The sequence below is a fragment of the Cucurbita maxima genome, unplaced genomic scaffold, assembly GCF_002738345.1.
Source record: "Cucurbita maxima cultivar Rimu unplaced genomic scaffold, Cmax_1.0 Cma_Scf00017, whole genome shotgun sequence".
Lineage (NCBI taxonomy): Eukaryota > Viridiplantae > Streptophyta > Magnoliopsida > Cucurbitales > Cucurbitaceae > Cucurbita > Cucurbita maxima.
The window spans coordinates 3,963,354-3,980,149 of record NW_019272033.1 but is presented as its reverse complement, the minus strand read 5'-3'; the positions used below and the strand labels follow the sequence as shown (position 1 = coordinate 3,980,149).

Genomic DNA, 16,796 nt, shown 5'->3' with positions numbered 1-16,796 from the left:
AAAAAAAAAAAAAAAAAAAAAAAAAAAATGGGGAAAGTGGTAGGGGCCCCATGGGGTGATTCGCCCAACTTTTTCATTTCTTATTCTGTGTTTGTTGGAATAATGGCTTGTATTTATGGGCAAATAAAGCAGGATAATAATTTTCTGTTTTACTAGAAAGAAAAAAAGATTTTTCCTCACTATTTATTACATTTTGTTTATTAAAATGCCAAAGCTAAATATAGGAAGAATAATCTAAGGAAAAAGACAAAATTAGAATGGTAATCTAAGCTATGCCACAATTAATTAAACTCTACATTTATTTATTTATTTGTTGTTATTTTAATTCCAAGTCTGTGACCACTCACCACTATCTTTATATATACCAACAAATTACTTTCAATTTTGTTTATTAAAAAAAAAATGAAGATGAAGGTTTACCAACTACTACACTATCATTATTGTCCCAATAACAATCGGATACAACAAAAGCTGTTTGTGAATACTATGTTTGGTTAACAATTTAGTTGGTTCATTAGCATATTTTACCAAGCCTAATGATCGAACAAGACAATTCAATCAGTTCACTTACTGAAAGTCCTGTATAAAATGATTGCAGAGGAAGAATATGAACCCCAAGTGGAAGCCCACCTCAATTTCACAAATCATTTGTAACTTACCCTGGAAGTTCAGCCAAGCCGCAGCGGGGAAGAGGGGTCAAAAAATGGATGGCCTTTGTAACCATGATTCTTCATTTTACAAGTTCTACTCCTATTTGCCAGATCTCTCCATCTTTCTCTCCCCCTGTCAACCCCACTGAATGGGTCGAATGTGCAGTTCAATTTTTTGTCTTCATTTTTTCAGTTTACTGCATCCTTGCTTTTGCCACTGAACTAATTGTCCTTCTTATTCTGTGGCTGTCTCCCCTAGATAAACTAGTCTACGGGTTTGTAGAACAAGGGGGAGGTGTAGAGGGAGGAAAAGGAAGGTGGAAAATGTCTAGTTATGCCTTCTTGAATGACCAGCTCTCCAAGCGGACCTCCATTTTCGGTTTGCGCTTGTGGGTCGTTTTGGGAATTGGCGTTGGTGCCGCCATTGTTATTGTTCTGTTCCTCATTTCGCTATGGTTCATCTCCAGGCGCAACAGTTCCAATAAATCTAAGTCCTCTCTAAACCCCACTATCCCGAATGTGTCCAAGGAAATCCAGGAAATACGAATCGACCATTCTCGGAATCCAGCTCATTCTGATCCTCCTAAAGTTCAAGTGGCTTCGAACCCTGAGCCCTTGCCGGAGGCAGAGCCTTTAGCGACGCTGCTTCAGACGGAAGAAGGGAGCACACCTAGTGGACGCCATAGAATTCACATTGAAATTGGGAAGGACCACCGGATTTCTTATCCGGAGAGAGTCGGCGGTTCATCCCACGGTAGCGGAGAGGTTCGGTCCGGTGACCAGGCGCCGGTGGTTGTGCCGGAGGTTTCCCATTTGGGTTGGGGACATTGGTACACTCTCAGAGAGCTCGAGTATTCTACTGCTGGTTTTTCGGATGAAAATGTAATCGGTGAGGGCGGATATGGTATTGTGTACCGTGGTGTTCTGGAGGACAACACTGTGGTTGCTATAAAAAATTTGCTCAATAACAGGTTCTTCTTCTTCTTTTTCTATTTTATTTTTTTGTCACACGGATCCTGTAATTTCTTGCAGTTATGTCATAATACTACGAGCGCTGATCTTATTTTACAAGGATCCTCTACTGAATTTGATACCTTTATGTTGCTGTACTGAAAAAAACTTTATGCAATATTGCTTGTCATCAGGGGACAGGCCGAGAGAGAGTTTAAGGTTGAAGTTGAAGCAATTGGACGCGTACGGCACAAGAATCTGGTGCGTTTGCTCGGCTATTGTGCAGAAGGAGCTCACAGGTATTCTGATTTTCCTCCTAATTAATCCCTGTAGAAGCTAAGAAACTGCTTAGATAAGAAACTTTTCTAAATGTCGAACTATGAAACACACCCAAAAAGCACTCCCTGGAGGTAATTTGAGAACGTGTGTGCATTCTGCTTGTCTTGTTGTAGGATGCTTGTTTATGAGTACGTCGATAATGGAAACTTGGAACAGTGGCTTCATGGAGAAGTTGGGCCTTGTAGTCCTCTCACATGGGACATTCGAATGAATATAATTGTTGGAACAGCGAAAGGGTATGTTCTACATTGTATTTGCTATCACTATTTTGCTTCTGGATGAGTTATGTTCTACAGGTTGTTGGCATGGTTTTGACTTGATAAAATCATAGGTTAACATACCTCCATGAGGGGCTTGAGCCTAAGGTTGTTCACCGTGATATCAAGTCAAGTAACATTTTGCTTGATAAGCAGTGGAATACAAAGGTCTCTGACTTTGGCCTAGCAAAGCTTCTAGGCTCAGAGAGGAGTTATGTAACGACTCGTGTGATGGGAACTTTCGGGTTAGTCTAAGTTCTAGCGCGAAACGTATGACTTGGTTTCTAATTCTAAATTGACGATCCTGGCGGAGTAACTTATGCATTGCGATCTCGGGTTGTGTTGTAGATATGTAGCTCCAGAATATGCGAGTACTGGCATGTTAAATGAAAAAAGTGATGTATATAGTTTTGGCATCCTCATTATGGAGATAATTACAGGGAGAAATCCAGTAGATTATAGCCGCCCTTCAGGAGAGGTTTGTTTTCACTCATCCAGACACTTGGGTCTATACAGGCTCCAATTTTGACCCTTAACTTTACTTTTCAGGTCAACCTAGTTGAGTGGCTTAAAACAATGGTTAGTAATCGAAACGCAGAGGGAGTTCTGGATCCCAAGTTGCCTGAGAAGCCTTCAACAAGGGCACTGAAGCGTGCTCTGCTAGTAGCTTTACGATGTGTGGATCCTAATGTTCAGAAGAGGCCTAAAATGGGGCATGTCATTCATATGCTTGAAGCTGACGAGTTTCCTTTCCGAGATGTAAGTTGACAACATTTGTACATGATACGTGAGAATATTTAACTAGAAGACTGTGGTTTATTTGGTTCAAATATTTCAGGATCGTAGGGTGGGACGGGAAGGGGGACGATCAGTACTGAAGGAAAGGCTGATGGAAAGGCTTGTGAGTGAATCCGGAGAGAGCAGCGGATATGAAAGTGGAGCAACACAAGCAAGCCGTCATCTATGGAGAAAGCAAGAACTGGAAGAACAACAGCAACCTCGCGAACCTCGCACTTTAAGGTGATGCTGAACTTGTGTGTGTGCCTAACTCACAATGTTACAATCAGGCTACACTCTAAAATTTAAGGAATCCCAGCATTTTGTTCCTCAAATTGCTGGGAAGAAGAAGCTTCCTATAAATTGTTTCCACTGCAGTGTCTTCCCATTGTTGTATTGTACCAAACAATCTGTATAATGTTCTGAATCAATCTTTGTCTTGGGTTTTGGGTTTTGGGCTTTGGATTTCAACTTCCACACATTCTAGTGGCCATCACCTCCAAAATTAGGAACCTATAACTGTAACCACAACAACGTTTTGGTTAAATCTTAAATCCATAAAGCTCATTTAACTGAAATGGTGTAGATTAAGATGGAAAAGAGTAAAGATGAGTAGTTTTTAGGTGGAAGTTGGGTGGGTGTGATTAGAATCGAATAGGTGGTACTGAAGTTTGGTGGGTGTAATAGAATTAAACAGGGTCCTACACTGTCACGAGCATTACTGTTTTGTGGGGACTAAGTTCGTGTAAGAGAAGGAGAAACCTTTATTGTTTTTCGTTTACTGGAAGTGAGTGTCGTGTGTTTGGATTTAGAATCTTGGACCACTCCCTTCATGTTCTTCTGCTGCTATTATTTGCATAAAGTTATTACATTTCGTTTTTGCTTCTTACTTTTTGGCATTTCTCTCCAAACCCCGTGGTCTAGGTCACTGTTTTAGCCTCTCTCTCTCTCTCTCTCTATAATACACACACACACACACACACACACAAGAAAATTACCCATAATTGTATGCAAATTACACTTAAAAAGTGTAAAATGTAACATTTAAATGTATGAAATGATTGTAGGCATTTCAATCATTTTGAAAGCTAACAAATAAATGAAATAATCTATCAATATTCATTCATGTTCCTGGATATATATACATATATATATATATTACGCAAAACGACGTCGGTGATGGACTAGCAAGCAAAGACCGTTTTACTAAAATTGGACATTGACTAAAATATATGGGCTTTTGTGGTCGTGTTTGGGCCAGGGTAGAAAATGGGCCTGGATACAGTCCAAACAGTCGAATGCAGGAGCCGGTGGCTACATTGTCGGCGGCCACCAAACAGCCAGCGCAAGAGTGTGCCCTCCAGCTCTCCGCCAACCATTACGAAGCCGACGATTTACTTGAGGTGCCAGGCTTTGAGTAGATTATAATGAGTTTATTTAAATAATATCAATATCAAAATTTCAATTCTATGAGTATATCAGTATTTGTATTGTATAAATTAAATAATTAAGAAAAAAGGGGTATTTAAATTGTTTAATCTGTGCTTTTTCAAGGTAATATAATAATGGTTTGGTTTTCACATGCTATGCTCTGCACCGCAGTCTTACCACCACCGACGCAACCTAACAACAGTAAACCCAATTTCATAAAACTCAGCTCTTCTTCTACAAACAAAATATACCAAAATCCTTCCACCGGAAAGCGAAAACATCCACAATGCACGCTAAAACCGACTCCGAAGTCACCAGTAACGCCACTTCTTCTCCCACCAGATCTCCCCGCCGCCCCGCCTACTACGTTCAGAGCCCTTCCAGAGACTCTCACGATGGGGACAAGACTGCCACCTCCTTTCACTCCACTCCTGTGCTCACTAGCCCCATGGATTCTCCACCCCATTCTCGCTCCTCCCTCGGCCGCCACTCCAGAGAATCTTCCTCCACCAGATTTTCCGGATCCCTCAAACCTGGATCTAGGAAGATCTCTCCCAACGATGTCTCTCGCGCCCCCCATCGCAAGGGACAGAAGCCGTGGAACGACTGCGATGCCATCCAAGAGGAAGGTCTTCTCGAAGATGAAGATCAGGGAAAATCTCTTCCTCGTCGCTGCTATCTTCTCGCTTTCATTTTGGGATTTCTTCTTCTCTTCTCTTTCTTCGCTTTGGTTCTCTGGGGTGCTAGCAGGCCAATGAAGCCTAAGATCACTATGAAGGTACACAATCACAATCACAATCACAATCACAAACCCCACATTTTTACTGCCTTTTCTTGTGTCCTGAATTTCGGATTTAATTTCCCTTCAATTGCAGAGCATTACATTCGAGCAATTCAGAATCCAAGCCGGTTCCGATTTCACAGGCGTCGCCACTGACATGGCCTCTGTAAATTCCACTGTGAAACTCATATTTCGGAACACCGGATCATTCTTCGGCATCCATGTCTCTTCATCTCCCGTCGATTTAACATATTCCGAAATCTCAGTCGCATCAGGAACCGTAAGTTCCCAAAACCCTAACCCCCCATATTTCTCATCACTATTGAATATCAACCAATTCTCGGAGTTTGCAGGTTAAAAAGTTCTATCAGTCGCGGAAGAGTCAGAGATCTCTCACCATCCATGTGATCGGCACCAGAGTCCCACTGTACGGAAGCGGAGCAAGTCTGAGCAGCTCCACCGGAACTTCGGCGACCCCAGTGCCATTGAAACTGAGTTTCGTGATCAGATCCAGAGCCTATGTGTTGGGCCAATTAGTGAAGCCTAAATTCTACAGACACATCGATTGCCCCATAATTTTCGATCCTAAGAAACTCAATGTCCCCATGTCGCTCAAGAATTGCACAGTCAGTTGAAAACGAATCGAAATCCACAAAATATGTTCAGCGTTTATTAAAATCAGTACTTGCCATTTTTTTGTTAGTTCTTGAGGGTGTCTAGGAGTAGCGGACTGCGAGCGCTCGAAAGAGGAAAAAGGGACGGAAACGGGGCTTCAGCTGGCTGCCCGTTTGCCCGAGTAGTGCAGTACAGGTTGGTTTCCGGGCAGCGACACGTGAATAGACTTGGGCTTCACTATTTATTTATTACCATTTTTTGTGGCTTCAAATGATCTCATTCTTTTAATTACGGTGTGAGTGTCCGATAATGATAATATAAGATGTAAAAATAATTTCCAATTTACATTTGTGTTGCTCCATGCTCGTAGTATTATTGTTTTTAATAATGAGAATGTTAGAAAGTGATTTTAGCCCAAATATAAAAAATGATGTGAAGCACATGGGAAGTAAACCAAAGAATGGAAATTTAGCAGTAACGTGTGCAACAGAGTCTAGATTACATTGAAATCTAACGCTAAGAGTTTAGTGTATATATATCTCTTTAGAAGTAGTAGAATTCAAACCATTTTCATGCATTCTTGGAAGGTTGTCTAGTCTGGTCTGAACTCTGAACTTTGTTTCCTGCGTCCTTTTGGGCCTTTTCAACTGAATCAACAGAGAAACTCCACCATTTTTGGGGAAAGACCAAACTGGGCCACTTTAATATAGATGAGCCAAGGGTACACAAATTGAGCCCATTTGCACTAAAAGCAAATGGATCTAGCCCACACCAAACTCAAGGATCATAAGCACAAGAACCACAGAAAGATAATAATTAATTAGGCCCAATCTATCATCATATAATAATACTACATTACAGATAACAACAATAATAACACAATGTGGATCTAACTTCAAAGCTCCCTATCTTGATTATTGAAAGAGAGAAAATCATGAAGACGGTGAGAAGTTGGTGATTGGGTTTTGAATTTGCAGAAAAGTGAAAGAGGGAGAGAGAGGGATTAGTGAAGTTTTGCTTCCGTTAATGATGGGGTTAGAAAGTGAAAGTGAAAACGGTAGTGTGATGATTATAAACTACGTATAATTAGTGATATTAATTATTGAATCCTCCACTAAGAGTTGGAGCAGCGCAAGCCCCAACAGCCCATACAAGTCGCGTCCTACTCATGCCTCTTTGCTTTTCCGCTATCCATCTGTGTGTGTTGATGTGTTTAAAGAGAGGGATAGGGAAAGAAGGAAAAAAAAAGTATTATTATATTTGATCCATATCTGTAGTGGACAGACTGAAATTCCATTAAGGAATAAGGAGTGGGACTTTCCTTCACTTCAATCATCGATCCAACACTCCTTATTCCCTATAAAGCTGCATCTCTCCTTTCATTTCCTATCCCTTTATTACTTTTCTTTTCTTTTCTTTTTTTCCTTCGCTCTTTCTCTTTGTGGGCTCTCTCTTCTTCACCTTTCTTCCACTTTGTATCTATTTGTTTTCCTCATGCATTTTATGAATCATTCATCTCTTTCAAATCCACAATATCCAAATATCCCAATCTCACTTTCCTTCTTTACTCATTTCTCCTTTTCTACCCCCCTCCTCCCACACACACTACACACAAAAAGACAAAAAAACAAAAGAAACCATGAGTAAACATTCAACAGTCTGATTCTTACTGCGATGCGGGAAGTGATGGGTGAAAAATATGTGTGTATTTTTGGTGGATCGTGAAAACAGCTTAGAGTTTCTTTTCTTTAATTAAAGCCAACATCAGAAAAAAGCGGCAGCATTGTAAGTCTTGGTTCCACTTTTGGCAACAGTAGACGTGATGCTAAAAAGGGAAGGGTGAAAAACAAGTCTCATTTCAAGTTTCTTCTCCTGTATTCCTTCTCACTTTCAGACACACCATCTAATTTCTTCTTTACTATCACTTTCATCAACCTTCATTACATTGTATGTGGGATTTTAAAAAAAGTCCCATAAGATGGAAATCCAGAGATGTATATGTAATATAAGATTTACAGCAAAAACAGAGGTGAAGGGAAAGTCGTTACTCCATAAAGGGGACCGGGAAATTCTACGCTTTAGCTGAACCATCTGCATCTGATGACTCAACATGCAATGCCTTTTGTGGTTGACGTGATTGAGCAGCCAAAAGGGTTTTTGTTTTTGTTAGTGGATAATTAGGTGGTGGGTTGTTAAACCAAAAAAACATATATGATTGCAAAGACATTCACACCGTCATTGATCTCACACCAAAAGGAAAGGTGTATGAGGAATAGGGGAATGGGTCACATTGCGAATCCATGAAATGATTCTTGGATGATTCTATGACCAACAAGAGGCTTAAGGGTGGTTCCATGAGTTGAGGTTAAGTTTGGTAGAATATTTTTGTAAATGGAGAGTGCCATAATGGACAATGATTTAGGGCAAAAAAGTGAGAAAAGATTGAAACTTTAAGCATGAGATGATGTGATGATCAGGATGGGAAATGGAGGGACCCACATGAATACATTAGGGTTTGATATGGATGGCCTGATCACTCACTCTGAATCCCTTGGATTGGGGGGTGGGGGGGAGAGGGCTACATCATGTATTAGGGCAAAGCCCAAATGGGACCCTCCCTTTTGAAATATACTCTTTTCTTTTAACGTTCATTAGCTAAGCCACAGTATAAAAAGAAGAGAAGAGGAAGACGGGGGGGAAGAAAAGGGATGTGATATCCATGTGATCTAACAGCCTTAATGTTCCCCTCTTTCATCCACATTCTAAAACATCTTTTCCTTTCCTTTTCTTCTTAATCTTTGATCATATTTGAATAATCAACCCACATGTGTGTTCATATTTTGTAGTAAAGAAAAGAGCATTTGCTAGGCCCCCATTCATTTTGCACGTCTGGGGTCGCCCCTTGCCTGCTCATTTCACCAATTAAAAGTATATCATTAGTGGAATTCCGTGGCCCAATATCACATCAACTTGTCGGACAGATGCTAAACCTTCATCTTATCTTTGTGCTTTCTAAACCTCTTAGACAATACAATACATACATATGTTACTGTTGGAACATGTACACCGTTTGATTGCACCCAACAACAACAAAAACAACAACAACAAGCACATTACTACGGTAGTTGATTGGAGAGAATGAGTATTGTTGAGTGTGTAGTAAATGCAGGAGCTCGTTTTTTGAGAAAGATGTGTGATGGGGTGGAAGGAAAAAGACTTGATTTCATGTTCAAGTGATGTCCTACAATAGGTTCTAATGCTCACGGAATGAAATGAAGAAGAAGAAAATGGCTTTCTTTCTTTCTTTCTTTCTTTCTTTCTTTTTTCTTTCTTTTTTTACATTGTAGAGCTTGTGGTTGGTGTGTTGCTTCTTTAGTAAAGAAAAGAGAGGAACAAAATAATGAGGAAAAGGAAAGACATGAGACATTTGTTGTATTTTCTCTCCTTTTGATGACACTCTTTGTAAAGTCACCTAAAATTAGCTTTACTTGTTGATAAGAAACCATTGGTCATTTGGAACCCATTTCTTTTTTATTATCCTAATTTCTTTTCATCAATTAGCTCTTTTGGTGGAGCTTTGTTTCCTCCTTTTAATGTCTTTTGTTGGAGAAAATCAACTTTTGCATGGGAATGAAATTAACATATATATATTTATAGTAACCCTTTTTCTTTTCTTTTAACAACAATTTAGATGATGATGTATAGGACGTGCAATTAGCAAGCATTATTAAATAAGATACCAAATCTTTTCGTGTACATAAAAGGATGTTGATATCATGTTTATCTCCAAAAAGACTAAATTTTTTATGTTTATTCCTTGAAATTTTCAAAATGTTCCTTACCCTTTACTTTGGTCATAGAGATTAGATGTTAAAATGTGCAATACTCTTATTACATGGAAGATTCCATAGATAGAAAGCGTAGGGGGGATGTGTTGTTGAATCCATTAGGCATTAATTAGGGAGTGATTTCTTCGTGGGATATCCATATACCCCTCGTGACCCATTAAATATACACTCATTTCTCCCTTATTCACTTTCTGACACCCTTCTTTCTTTCTTTAATTATCAAATACATCCACTAAATCTTTCTTTCTTTCTTTCTTTCTTTCTTTCTTTCCCCATAGTAATCGATTGAAAAACCTTGAAACTTTGTTCAATTCTTTACACCAACTATTTCCAATGAACAAAATAACCTTTTCTCTTTTCCTAATAAATGCTCTAAAAGGGTTTGTGGGGGGCGAAAAAATAGTGACTTGGAGTGCACCATTTGATTAAAAGACGTAACTTTCTCCCATGCTTTGATTAAAGTGATCACATAGCATAAATAAATAAAAAATAAAAAAATGGAGATTATTAAAACTTTGATATATAATAATGGTATTTGGAGAGAGTATGCATAGTAGAGTATTGGATGTAAAGAGACAAAACAGAGTGGGAACAAGAAGAGACAGAGAAGGGAAGGTTGTAGGGCTTATTGTACTAAAAAATTGCAGAAATGAATTTTGTTTTGGTGTTTCACTTAGCAGAGAGAGAGAGAGAGAGAGAGAGAGAAAAAGGCGTATGAATGCATGCAATAAAACAAATGGTAGAGAAATACGTGTAATAATGTTAGGAGTACACATAAAAAAGAAAAGAAAAGAAAAGAAAAGAAAAGAAAAGAAAAGAAAAGAAAAGAGATGGGGTTTTGGTATTTTTGTGGTTGGGTTTATAGATGAATATAAAATGGGTGAGGAAATGATGCAGAGAAGCGAGTGGGGAATGGGTTAAAGAAGTTGGAATAGAATCTTCCTGGGGTTGCAAGAAGAGAGAGAGGATTTTGGTGGCATATACTGCTGCTGCTGGTGGGCTCTCTCCCATCTCTGTGTCTCTTCACTTTTATTCATACATACACACATGAGTGTTGTTATGTGCTTTCCTTTCCTTTGGTTTTCTTGCTTACACTTTTCTCTTATGGACCCCTTCCCATCCTGTTTCTAGTGAACAACTCTGTCTTATATGCTTCTAACACAAATCCATCTCTTAACAAAAACCCTTTCAAAATCCTCCCAACCCAATCTAGACACTCACTCACCCAAGGCCCCACCCCAACTCATACATTGATTGGGGTTATGATTAATTATGTAACGTAGGATTTGGGTAATCCAATGCAGTGGGGATTGCCATGTTTACGTTAAAGGGGAAGAGATTAAGAAAAATAAATTATGGGTTATCATATTGATTTAAGAGAGTGTAAATTGTCATGTATGAGAGGGAAAACAAAGAAGACAAACTAAGAATCACGAGAATTGTATACAGAAGCAGAAGGAGGGTTATAAATTTTAAAAAGCATTGTCCTCATCCTCATTTATACATATAAATATATATATTATAAATGTCAGTCCTGTCTGAAATGGTTCAGGGCGTAGAAAACGTCAGTGTGGTCTGAGAAGCTCGGCATCAAATTGGAAGAAGAAGAAGGAGAGATAAGAAGTAGAAGCTCTCTCTTAACTTGTAATTTGAAACGACACAGAGTTGTTGCTCCCATTTCCATTGCTTCTCGGGAATTGTAATTTCTTATACCTTTATCTTCTGCAAATCCCATATCAACAAATAAGTGGATCCCAAAAGATGAAAGTAAAAGCTTTGTTTTGGTTTTACAATAATGATAGAATCCTGGAGATGATGAGGGGATTGTAATATAATCATCTGAGTATCTAATTCACATAATTACCCATCATTTTTATCAACCTAAATCCGCTATTCACTTTGCTTGCCTTTATGTGTTGAACTCCTATCATCACCCACTTTTACTTTGCATGGTCACTCATCATAACCAAATATGAAACCTTTTCACAAGATATTCATTTCATTATTTAGTTTAAAACATTGTTCCATGCACAATCTTTGTTCCAATTATGACATTGGAGATTTTGGGTGGCCTTCAACCCTTCCCTTTGGTTCTTTTTTCAATTATATTGTCTTACTCTAACTTCGTTTTTTTATGGGCTAATAATTCACTCACTTGCCCAATCTCTAGGACTCATAAATATGCATGGCATTTATTTTTTTTTCTTTCTAATTATGAGGATAACTAATTGAAACATAAGAGATACCACAAATTTAATAACAGCTACCTCATCCTATGAAATAAATTTATTGCCTACCATGTTCTTTAAATATATATATATATATATATATATATATATATATATATATATATATATATATATGCGTTAGGAAGTTTATTATGGAAGTAAGGAAGACATCTCCAATGATGTGAATTATTTTATGTTTAAAGTGGATAATATCGAAGATTCGTGATATTTCTTACGATAGGAATAAGACATATTTCTTTTAAGAAAATATAAAAAATATACAGATCCCTTCCCTTAAAAATTCCACAAGTACATTTTGAGATGCATGTATTTACAAACAACAATTTCTACAGCATAAAACAATCAATTCAAAGAACACACACTCAACAGAACATAACATTGTAGTTTATTCAAGGAACTGTACTGCACCGAATAAAAAAAAGGAAAAAAACTGGGCATTTCCTTGGAGATTATCTGAAGAAGGAAAAAGAAAAGGTTCCAATCTCATGATTGAGCTTCTCTACAACATAACAAACATAGAAAAGACCTATTTTTTGAGTTCAGAGAGGAAAAAATGGTATAATTTAGTGAAGGGCATAGGGGTTGCAATGACATTTGCTCACTATATGCAACCAAATTAAGAAGCAATGGCATTCTTTTCTTTATTGTAGCCTCAACTTTAAGTGGGTGTGAGAGGGAGAGAGAGAGAGAGAGAGAGAGAGAGAGAGTGAGTGAGTGAGTGAGTGAGTGAGCGAGCGAGCGAGTTCAATGTCAGAAAGGGTAAAAGAAAAAAAAGAAAGAGAAAGTTAGAGTCACGGGTTTGTCTTGAAATGCCCTTATTTCCACAGTCCTATACAGACAGACACATATTCTCTCTCTCTCACTAACCGAGGACAGAGAAATTCATTTTCTTTAAAAACATTTTAATTAATAATATCTGATTAATAATCCTTAAAAAGTTTTTTATTTTTTAAAATGTGGAGATTATAGTTTTACAGAGTTCCACGATAACGTCACATCCTTTCTTCTCTCTCTCTTTCTCTCACCAGAACTCTTTTCTTTTATCCCACAAACGCGCACACACAAACGCGCACACACACACACACACACACACACACTCAGTCCCTCTCATTCCCCAACTTTTGTTTCTTTATTTCTTAGAAGAAATTGCAAAAGTGGTTTGCATTTGCAATTCCCGCATCTCATCTTCAACAGCCATGTCTCTAATGCTCGACAATTGTGAAGGCATCTTACTTTCTTTGGACTCTCACAAGTCTGTCCCAGCCCCTTTCCTCTCCAAGACTTACCAGTTGGTCGACGATCCCTCCACCGATCACATTGTCTCCTGGGGCGAAGACGACACCACTTTCGTCGTCTGGCGTCCCCCTGAGTTCGCCCGCGATCTCCTCCCCAACTACTTCAAGCACAACAATTTCTCCAGCTTTGTCCGCCAGCTCAACACTTATGTAAGCTCACACACATAAACAACTCAACACCATATTCACTCCTCCTCCTTTTTCAAGTTCCCATTTTTATCACTCTTTGGGGTGTTTTCTAACATGGGTTTTGCTCTTTTTTTCAAAATAGGGTTTTAGGAAGATTGTCCCGGACAGATGGGAGTTCGCCAACGAGTTCTTCAGAAAGGGTGAGAAGCATCTGTTGTGTGAGATTCATAGACGAAAAACTGCTCAGCCCCAACTTCCTTACAACCATCACCATCTCGGGTCCAGTTTTTTCCCATTTTCAACCCGCGTTAGCATCTCCCCCTCAGATTCGGACGAGCATATCAATTGGTGTGACTCGCCACCACTGCCACCCAGGGCTGCACCCGCTGGATTTTCGGTTCTGGGCAGTGCAAATGTTAGCAATAATAGTAATACGAGTTACAGCATGATGGGTTCGGTGACGGCTTTGTCGGAGGATAATGAGAGGTTGAGGAGGAATAACTCTATGCTGATTTCGGAGCTTGCTCATATGAGGAAACTCTATAATGACATTATCTATTTTGTTCAAAACCACGTGAAGCCTGTTTCTCCTAGCAATTCTTTCCCTTCTTTGCTTCTTTCTCACCCTTCTACTACTACTACTACTCCTCCTCCTCCTCCTCCTCCTCCTAATTCCCAAAAACCCCTTAATCAGTTGCTTGGATTCTATCCTCCTACTCATGCTAATACCACTACCAAGCACTTTTCCTTCCCTACTGCTAATGCTATTCCTACTACTCACTTTGTCAGCTCTCCAACCGCAACGTCAAAGAGCGCAGTTACGGAGCTCGACACGTTTGGAATGGAGGGTGATAACAGTAGTTGCAAAACCAAGCTGTTTGGAGTGCCACTTTCATCGTCCAAGAAAAGACAGCACCCTGATACTACTAATTACGTTTCTACTTCTTCCCATGTCTCAGATACCAACAAGAATTCTCGGTTGGTGTTGGAAAAAGGTGACAATTTGGGGCTCAATCTCATGCCTCCTTCCAGTAGCTAGCCCTTGCTCATCCTCCATACCCCTTTTTTCAATTCTTAAGATTATTCAATTTTTTATTATCTTTTATTACTATTATTCTTCCCTTTTGTTATTTGATCGGATCCGTTGGGTTGAGTAACTGTTGGAGTATTTGTGTGCCAAGTTGTGAATGTGTATGTGATTATCTTGTACATCAATCTTTGTTAATTGGAATTCCCATGGAACTTAAAATAATTTAGTTGGAGGTGGGACTATTCGGCTGTGTGATGAAAAAGATAGATACATCGATTCCAGAACAATTAATGGTTCTATAATAGAATGTCCTTAAGTAGTAAGGATACATGAGGTGAAGGAGATTTGTTCATAAAGGACATGCGGCTGACACCTAATTATATCGCTACTCTACTATTTCTCTGAGTTGGGATTTAAAGATAATAATCGCACAAAACAGCTATCATATCCTCATTATTGTCAAAAAAATGCATGATTTTTTTTTTTTTTTTACTTGGAAAAGAAAATGGTTATGATAATTACTTCCATTCTCTTCCCATTTTCTAAGCTCTGTCAGTTGGGAATCGCATAAGGAAGAAAAAAAAAAAAAGAAAGAAAGCAAAAACACAGACAGACAGACAGGCGGTGGGAGGTGGGAAGGAAGTGAAATAGTATGGATGGGAGCAATTGGATGAAAGCGAAAGGAAGGGGAAGAAAGTGGGGAAAATGGGGACTGAAATGTACACATCAGGGGTTCTATCATACGACTTGTTCTTCTTCCTCAAGGACCAGAAACCTGTGTCTTTTACTACTTTTCAAGTATATATATATATCTGAGTAAGGGACCAATTTTTTAGTGTTTTTTGGTCCCTCATTCTTTCACAATTTTCAAAGACCTCGCCTCGCCTCGCCCCTCCTCCGCCTTCTTCTCAACCACCTAAAATCGAATCACTGACTGTTAGATGACCAAATTAAACATAATGAATCACAGGTATGTACAGATGCTTTAGTTGACTGGTTGGATAATGCTTTTGTTTTAGTTGGAAGTATATTGTGTAATTAATTAGAAGAAAGTAGAAATTGATATTTGAAATGGTTCCCCCAAGTGGAAGTTGGTGGATGGTGGTGAAGAGTGCAGAGTGCAGAGTGCAGAGTGAAATAATAAAAGAAAATAATTTTGCAAAGCAGAGAAAGTGAGAGAGAGGTGAAAGGTAAAGTCAAAAAAGATCCAATTTTTGAAGAAAGAGATAAATAAAAACAAAACCAAAAGAAAAGAAATAAAAGAAAAAAGAAAAAAGAAAAAGTTTGGTTTCAGAATATCTTTGTCGTGCAATCATTTCGTTTCGTACCATAAATCCAAACCTTTTGCATAATCCCACCACCTCAGCAGCTGCCTCTCGTCTCCTCCAACTTTTCTCTCTCTCTCTCTCTCTATATATATATATATAATTCTATTTTAGGAGTGCCGCACGTGACTCCTAGGTTTATACGTGCGGGCCACTCGTGTGAAGGTTGAACCCAAGAAGGGTGGTGTGGTTGAGAAAAAGCAGGCAACAAGTGGGTTTGAAGTTTGAAATGAAGAGAGTTTTGCCATCGTTTTGTGCGTATTCGGTCTTTTAAAAGAAAAAAGCCCATTTTCTCATTTTTATATAAAAAGCTCTTCTTTTTTTTCTTTTATTTTAGGAAACCACTTTATGACAATGTTCATGCTCCAATACTTTGAAAAAAAAAAAAAAAAACTTTTTAGGGAAGCCCATAAGGCCCAATATAGGAGAGAGTGTTTTGCATGTAGGTGTATAGCCCAATTTTATTTCTTTTAATAAATAGGGGTATCGCCCATGAATTTGACATTGAAAATTGTTACTTGGGAGGCAGCGGGGATTCGACTAAATTATGAAAAATTACCATGCTTAAAGTTATTATTATAATTATTGTCCAAGTTGAACCGATAAAGATGTAGAAAAAAAAATGATGAAAAGGAAGATATATGAGATAAAGATGAAAAGTTGGTGATTAATGGCGATACTTTAGTTTGAGTGTGTGTGTGTGTGTGTGTGTTTGATGCATTAGAAAGAAATAAAAATGGTGGCGAAGGAGATGAGGAAGAGAAAGGAAGGAAGGAAGGAAGAGGGGGGCCGTTGGTGTTAGTAAAAGAGTGGACAAACCAATTGTTTAATCTGAGACGTAGCTGCAACTTTGGATGCGGGAAAGGAAAGAGAATTATTTTTATAATCTCAACACCTTGCTGTGTTCATTGTATATTCATAATCGTATTGTCACCAGATATTAAAAAATCCAACAACAATACAAGTGGGGTGTGGGGGAAGAAAAAGATAAGGCTCTGCAGCTCATAATGTTCTGCATTACAAAAACACGTAACAAAAATTTGAAAAAATAAAAAAAGGAATCCAACACCAAGATCTCTCACTTTCAGACACTTTTTTTTTTTTTTTTTTTTTTTTGAA

General features: G+C 38.5%; 3 protein-coding genes across 3 annotated transcripts; all 3 read left to right on the top strand.

Annotated features, from left to right (window-relative positions):
- Positions 1-564: 564 nt before the first annotated feature.
- LOC111491911 (probable serine/threonine-protein kinase At1g01540) lies at positions 565-3,428 on the top strand. Its single transcript, XM_023141009.1, has 7 exons — positions 565-1,621; positions 1,796-1,900; positions 2,054-2,176; positions 2,272-2,442; positions 2,546-2,675; positions 2,747-2,956; positions 3,036-3,428. The coding sequence occupies exons 1-7, from the start codon at positions 708-710 to the stop codon at positions 3,219-3,221; spliced, it is 1,839 nt and encodes a 612-aa protein (XP_022996777.1). The 5' UTR covers positions 565-707; the 3' UTR covers positions 3,222-3,428.
- A 1,099-nt stretch (positions 3,429-4,527) lies between these two features.
- Positions 4,528-6,146, top strand: LOC111492078. Its single transcript, XM_023141256.1, has 3 exons — positions 4,528-5,183; positions 5,281-5,466; positions 5,540-6,146. The coding sequence occupies exons 1-3, from the start codon at positions 4,692-4,694 to the stop codon at positions 5,819-5,821; spliced, it is 960 nt and encodes a 319-aa protein (XP_022997024.1). The 5' UTR covers positions 4,528-4,691; the 3' UTR covers positions 5,822-6,146.
- A 6,791-nt stretch (positions 6,147-12,937) lies between these two features.
- On the top strand, positions 12,938-14,559 carry LOC111492453 (heat stress transcription factor B-4-like). Its single transcript, XM_023141795.1, has 2 exons — positions 12,938-13,343; positions 13,465-14,559. The coding sequence occupies exons 1-2, from the start codon at positions 13,095-13,097 to the stop codon at positions 14,359-14,361; spliced, it is 1,146 nt and encodes a 381-aa protein (XP_022997563.1). The 5' UTR covers positions 12,938-13,094; the 3' UTR covers positions 14,362-14,559.
- The last annotated feature ends 2,237 nt before the right edge of the window (positions 14,560-16,796 follow it).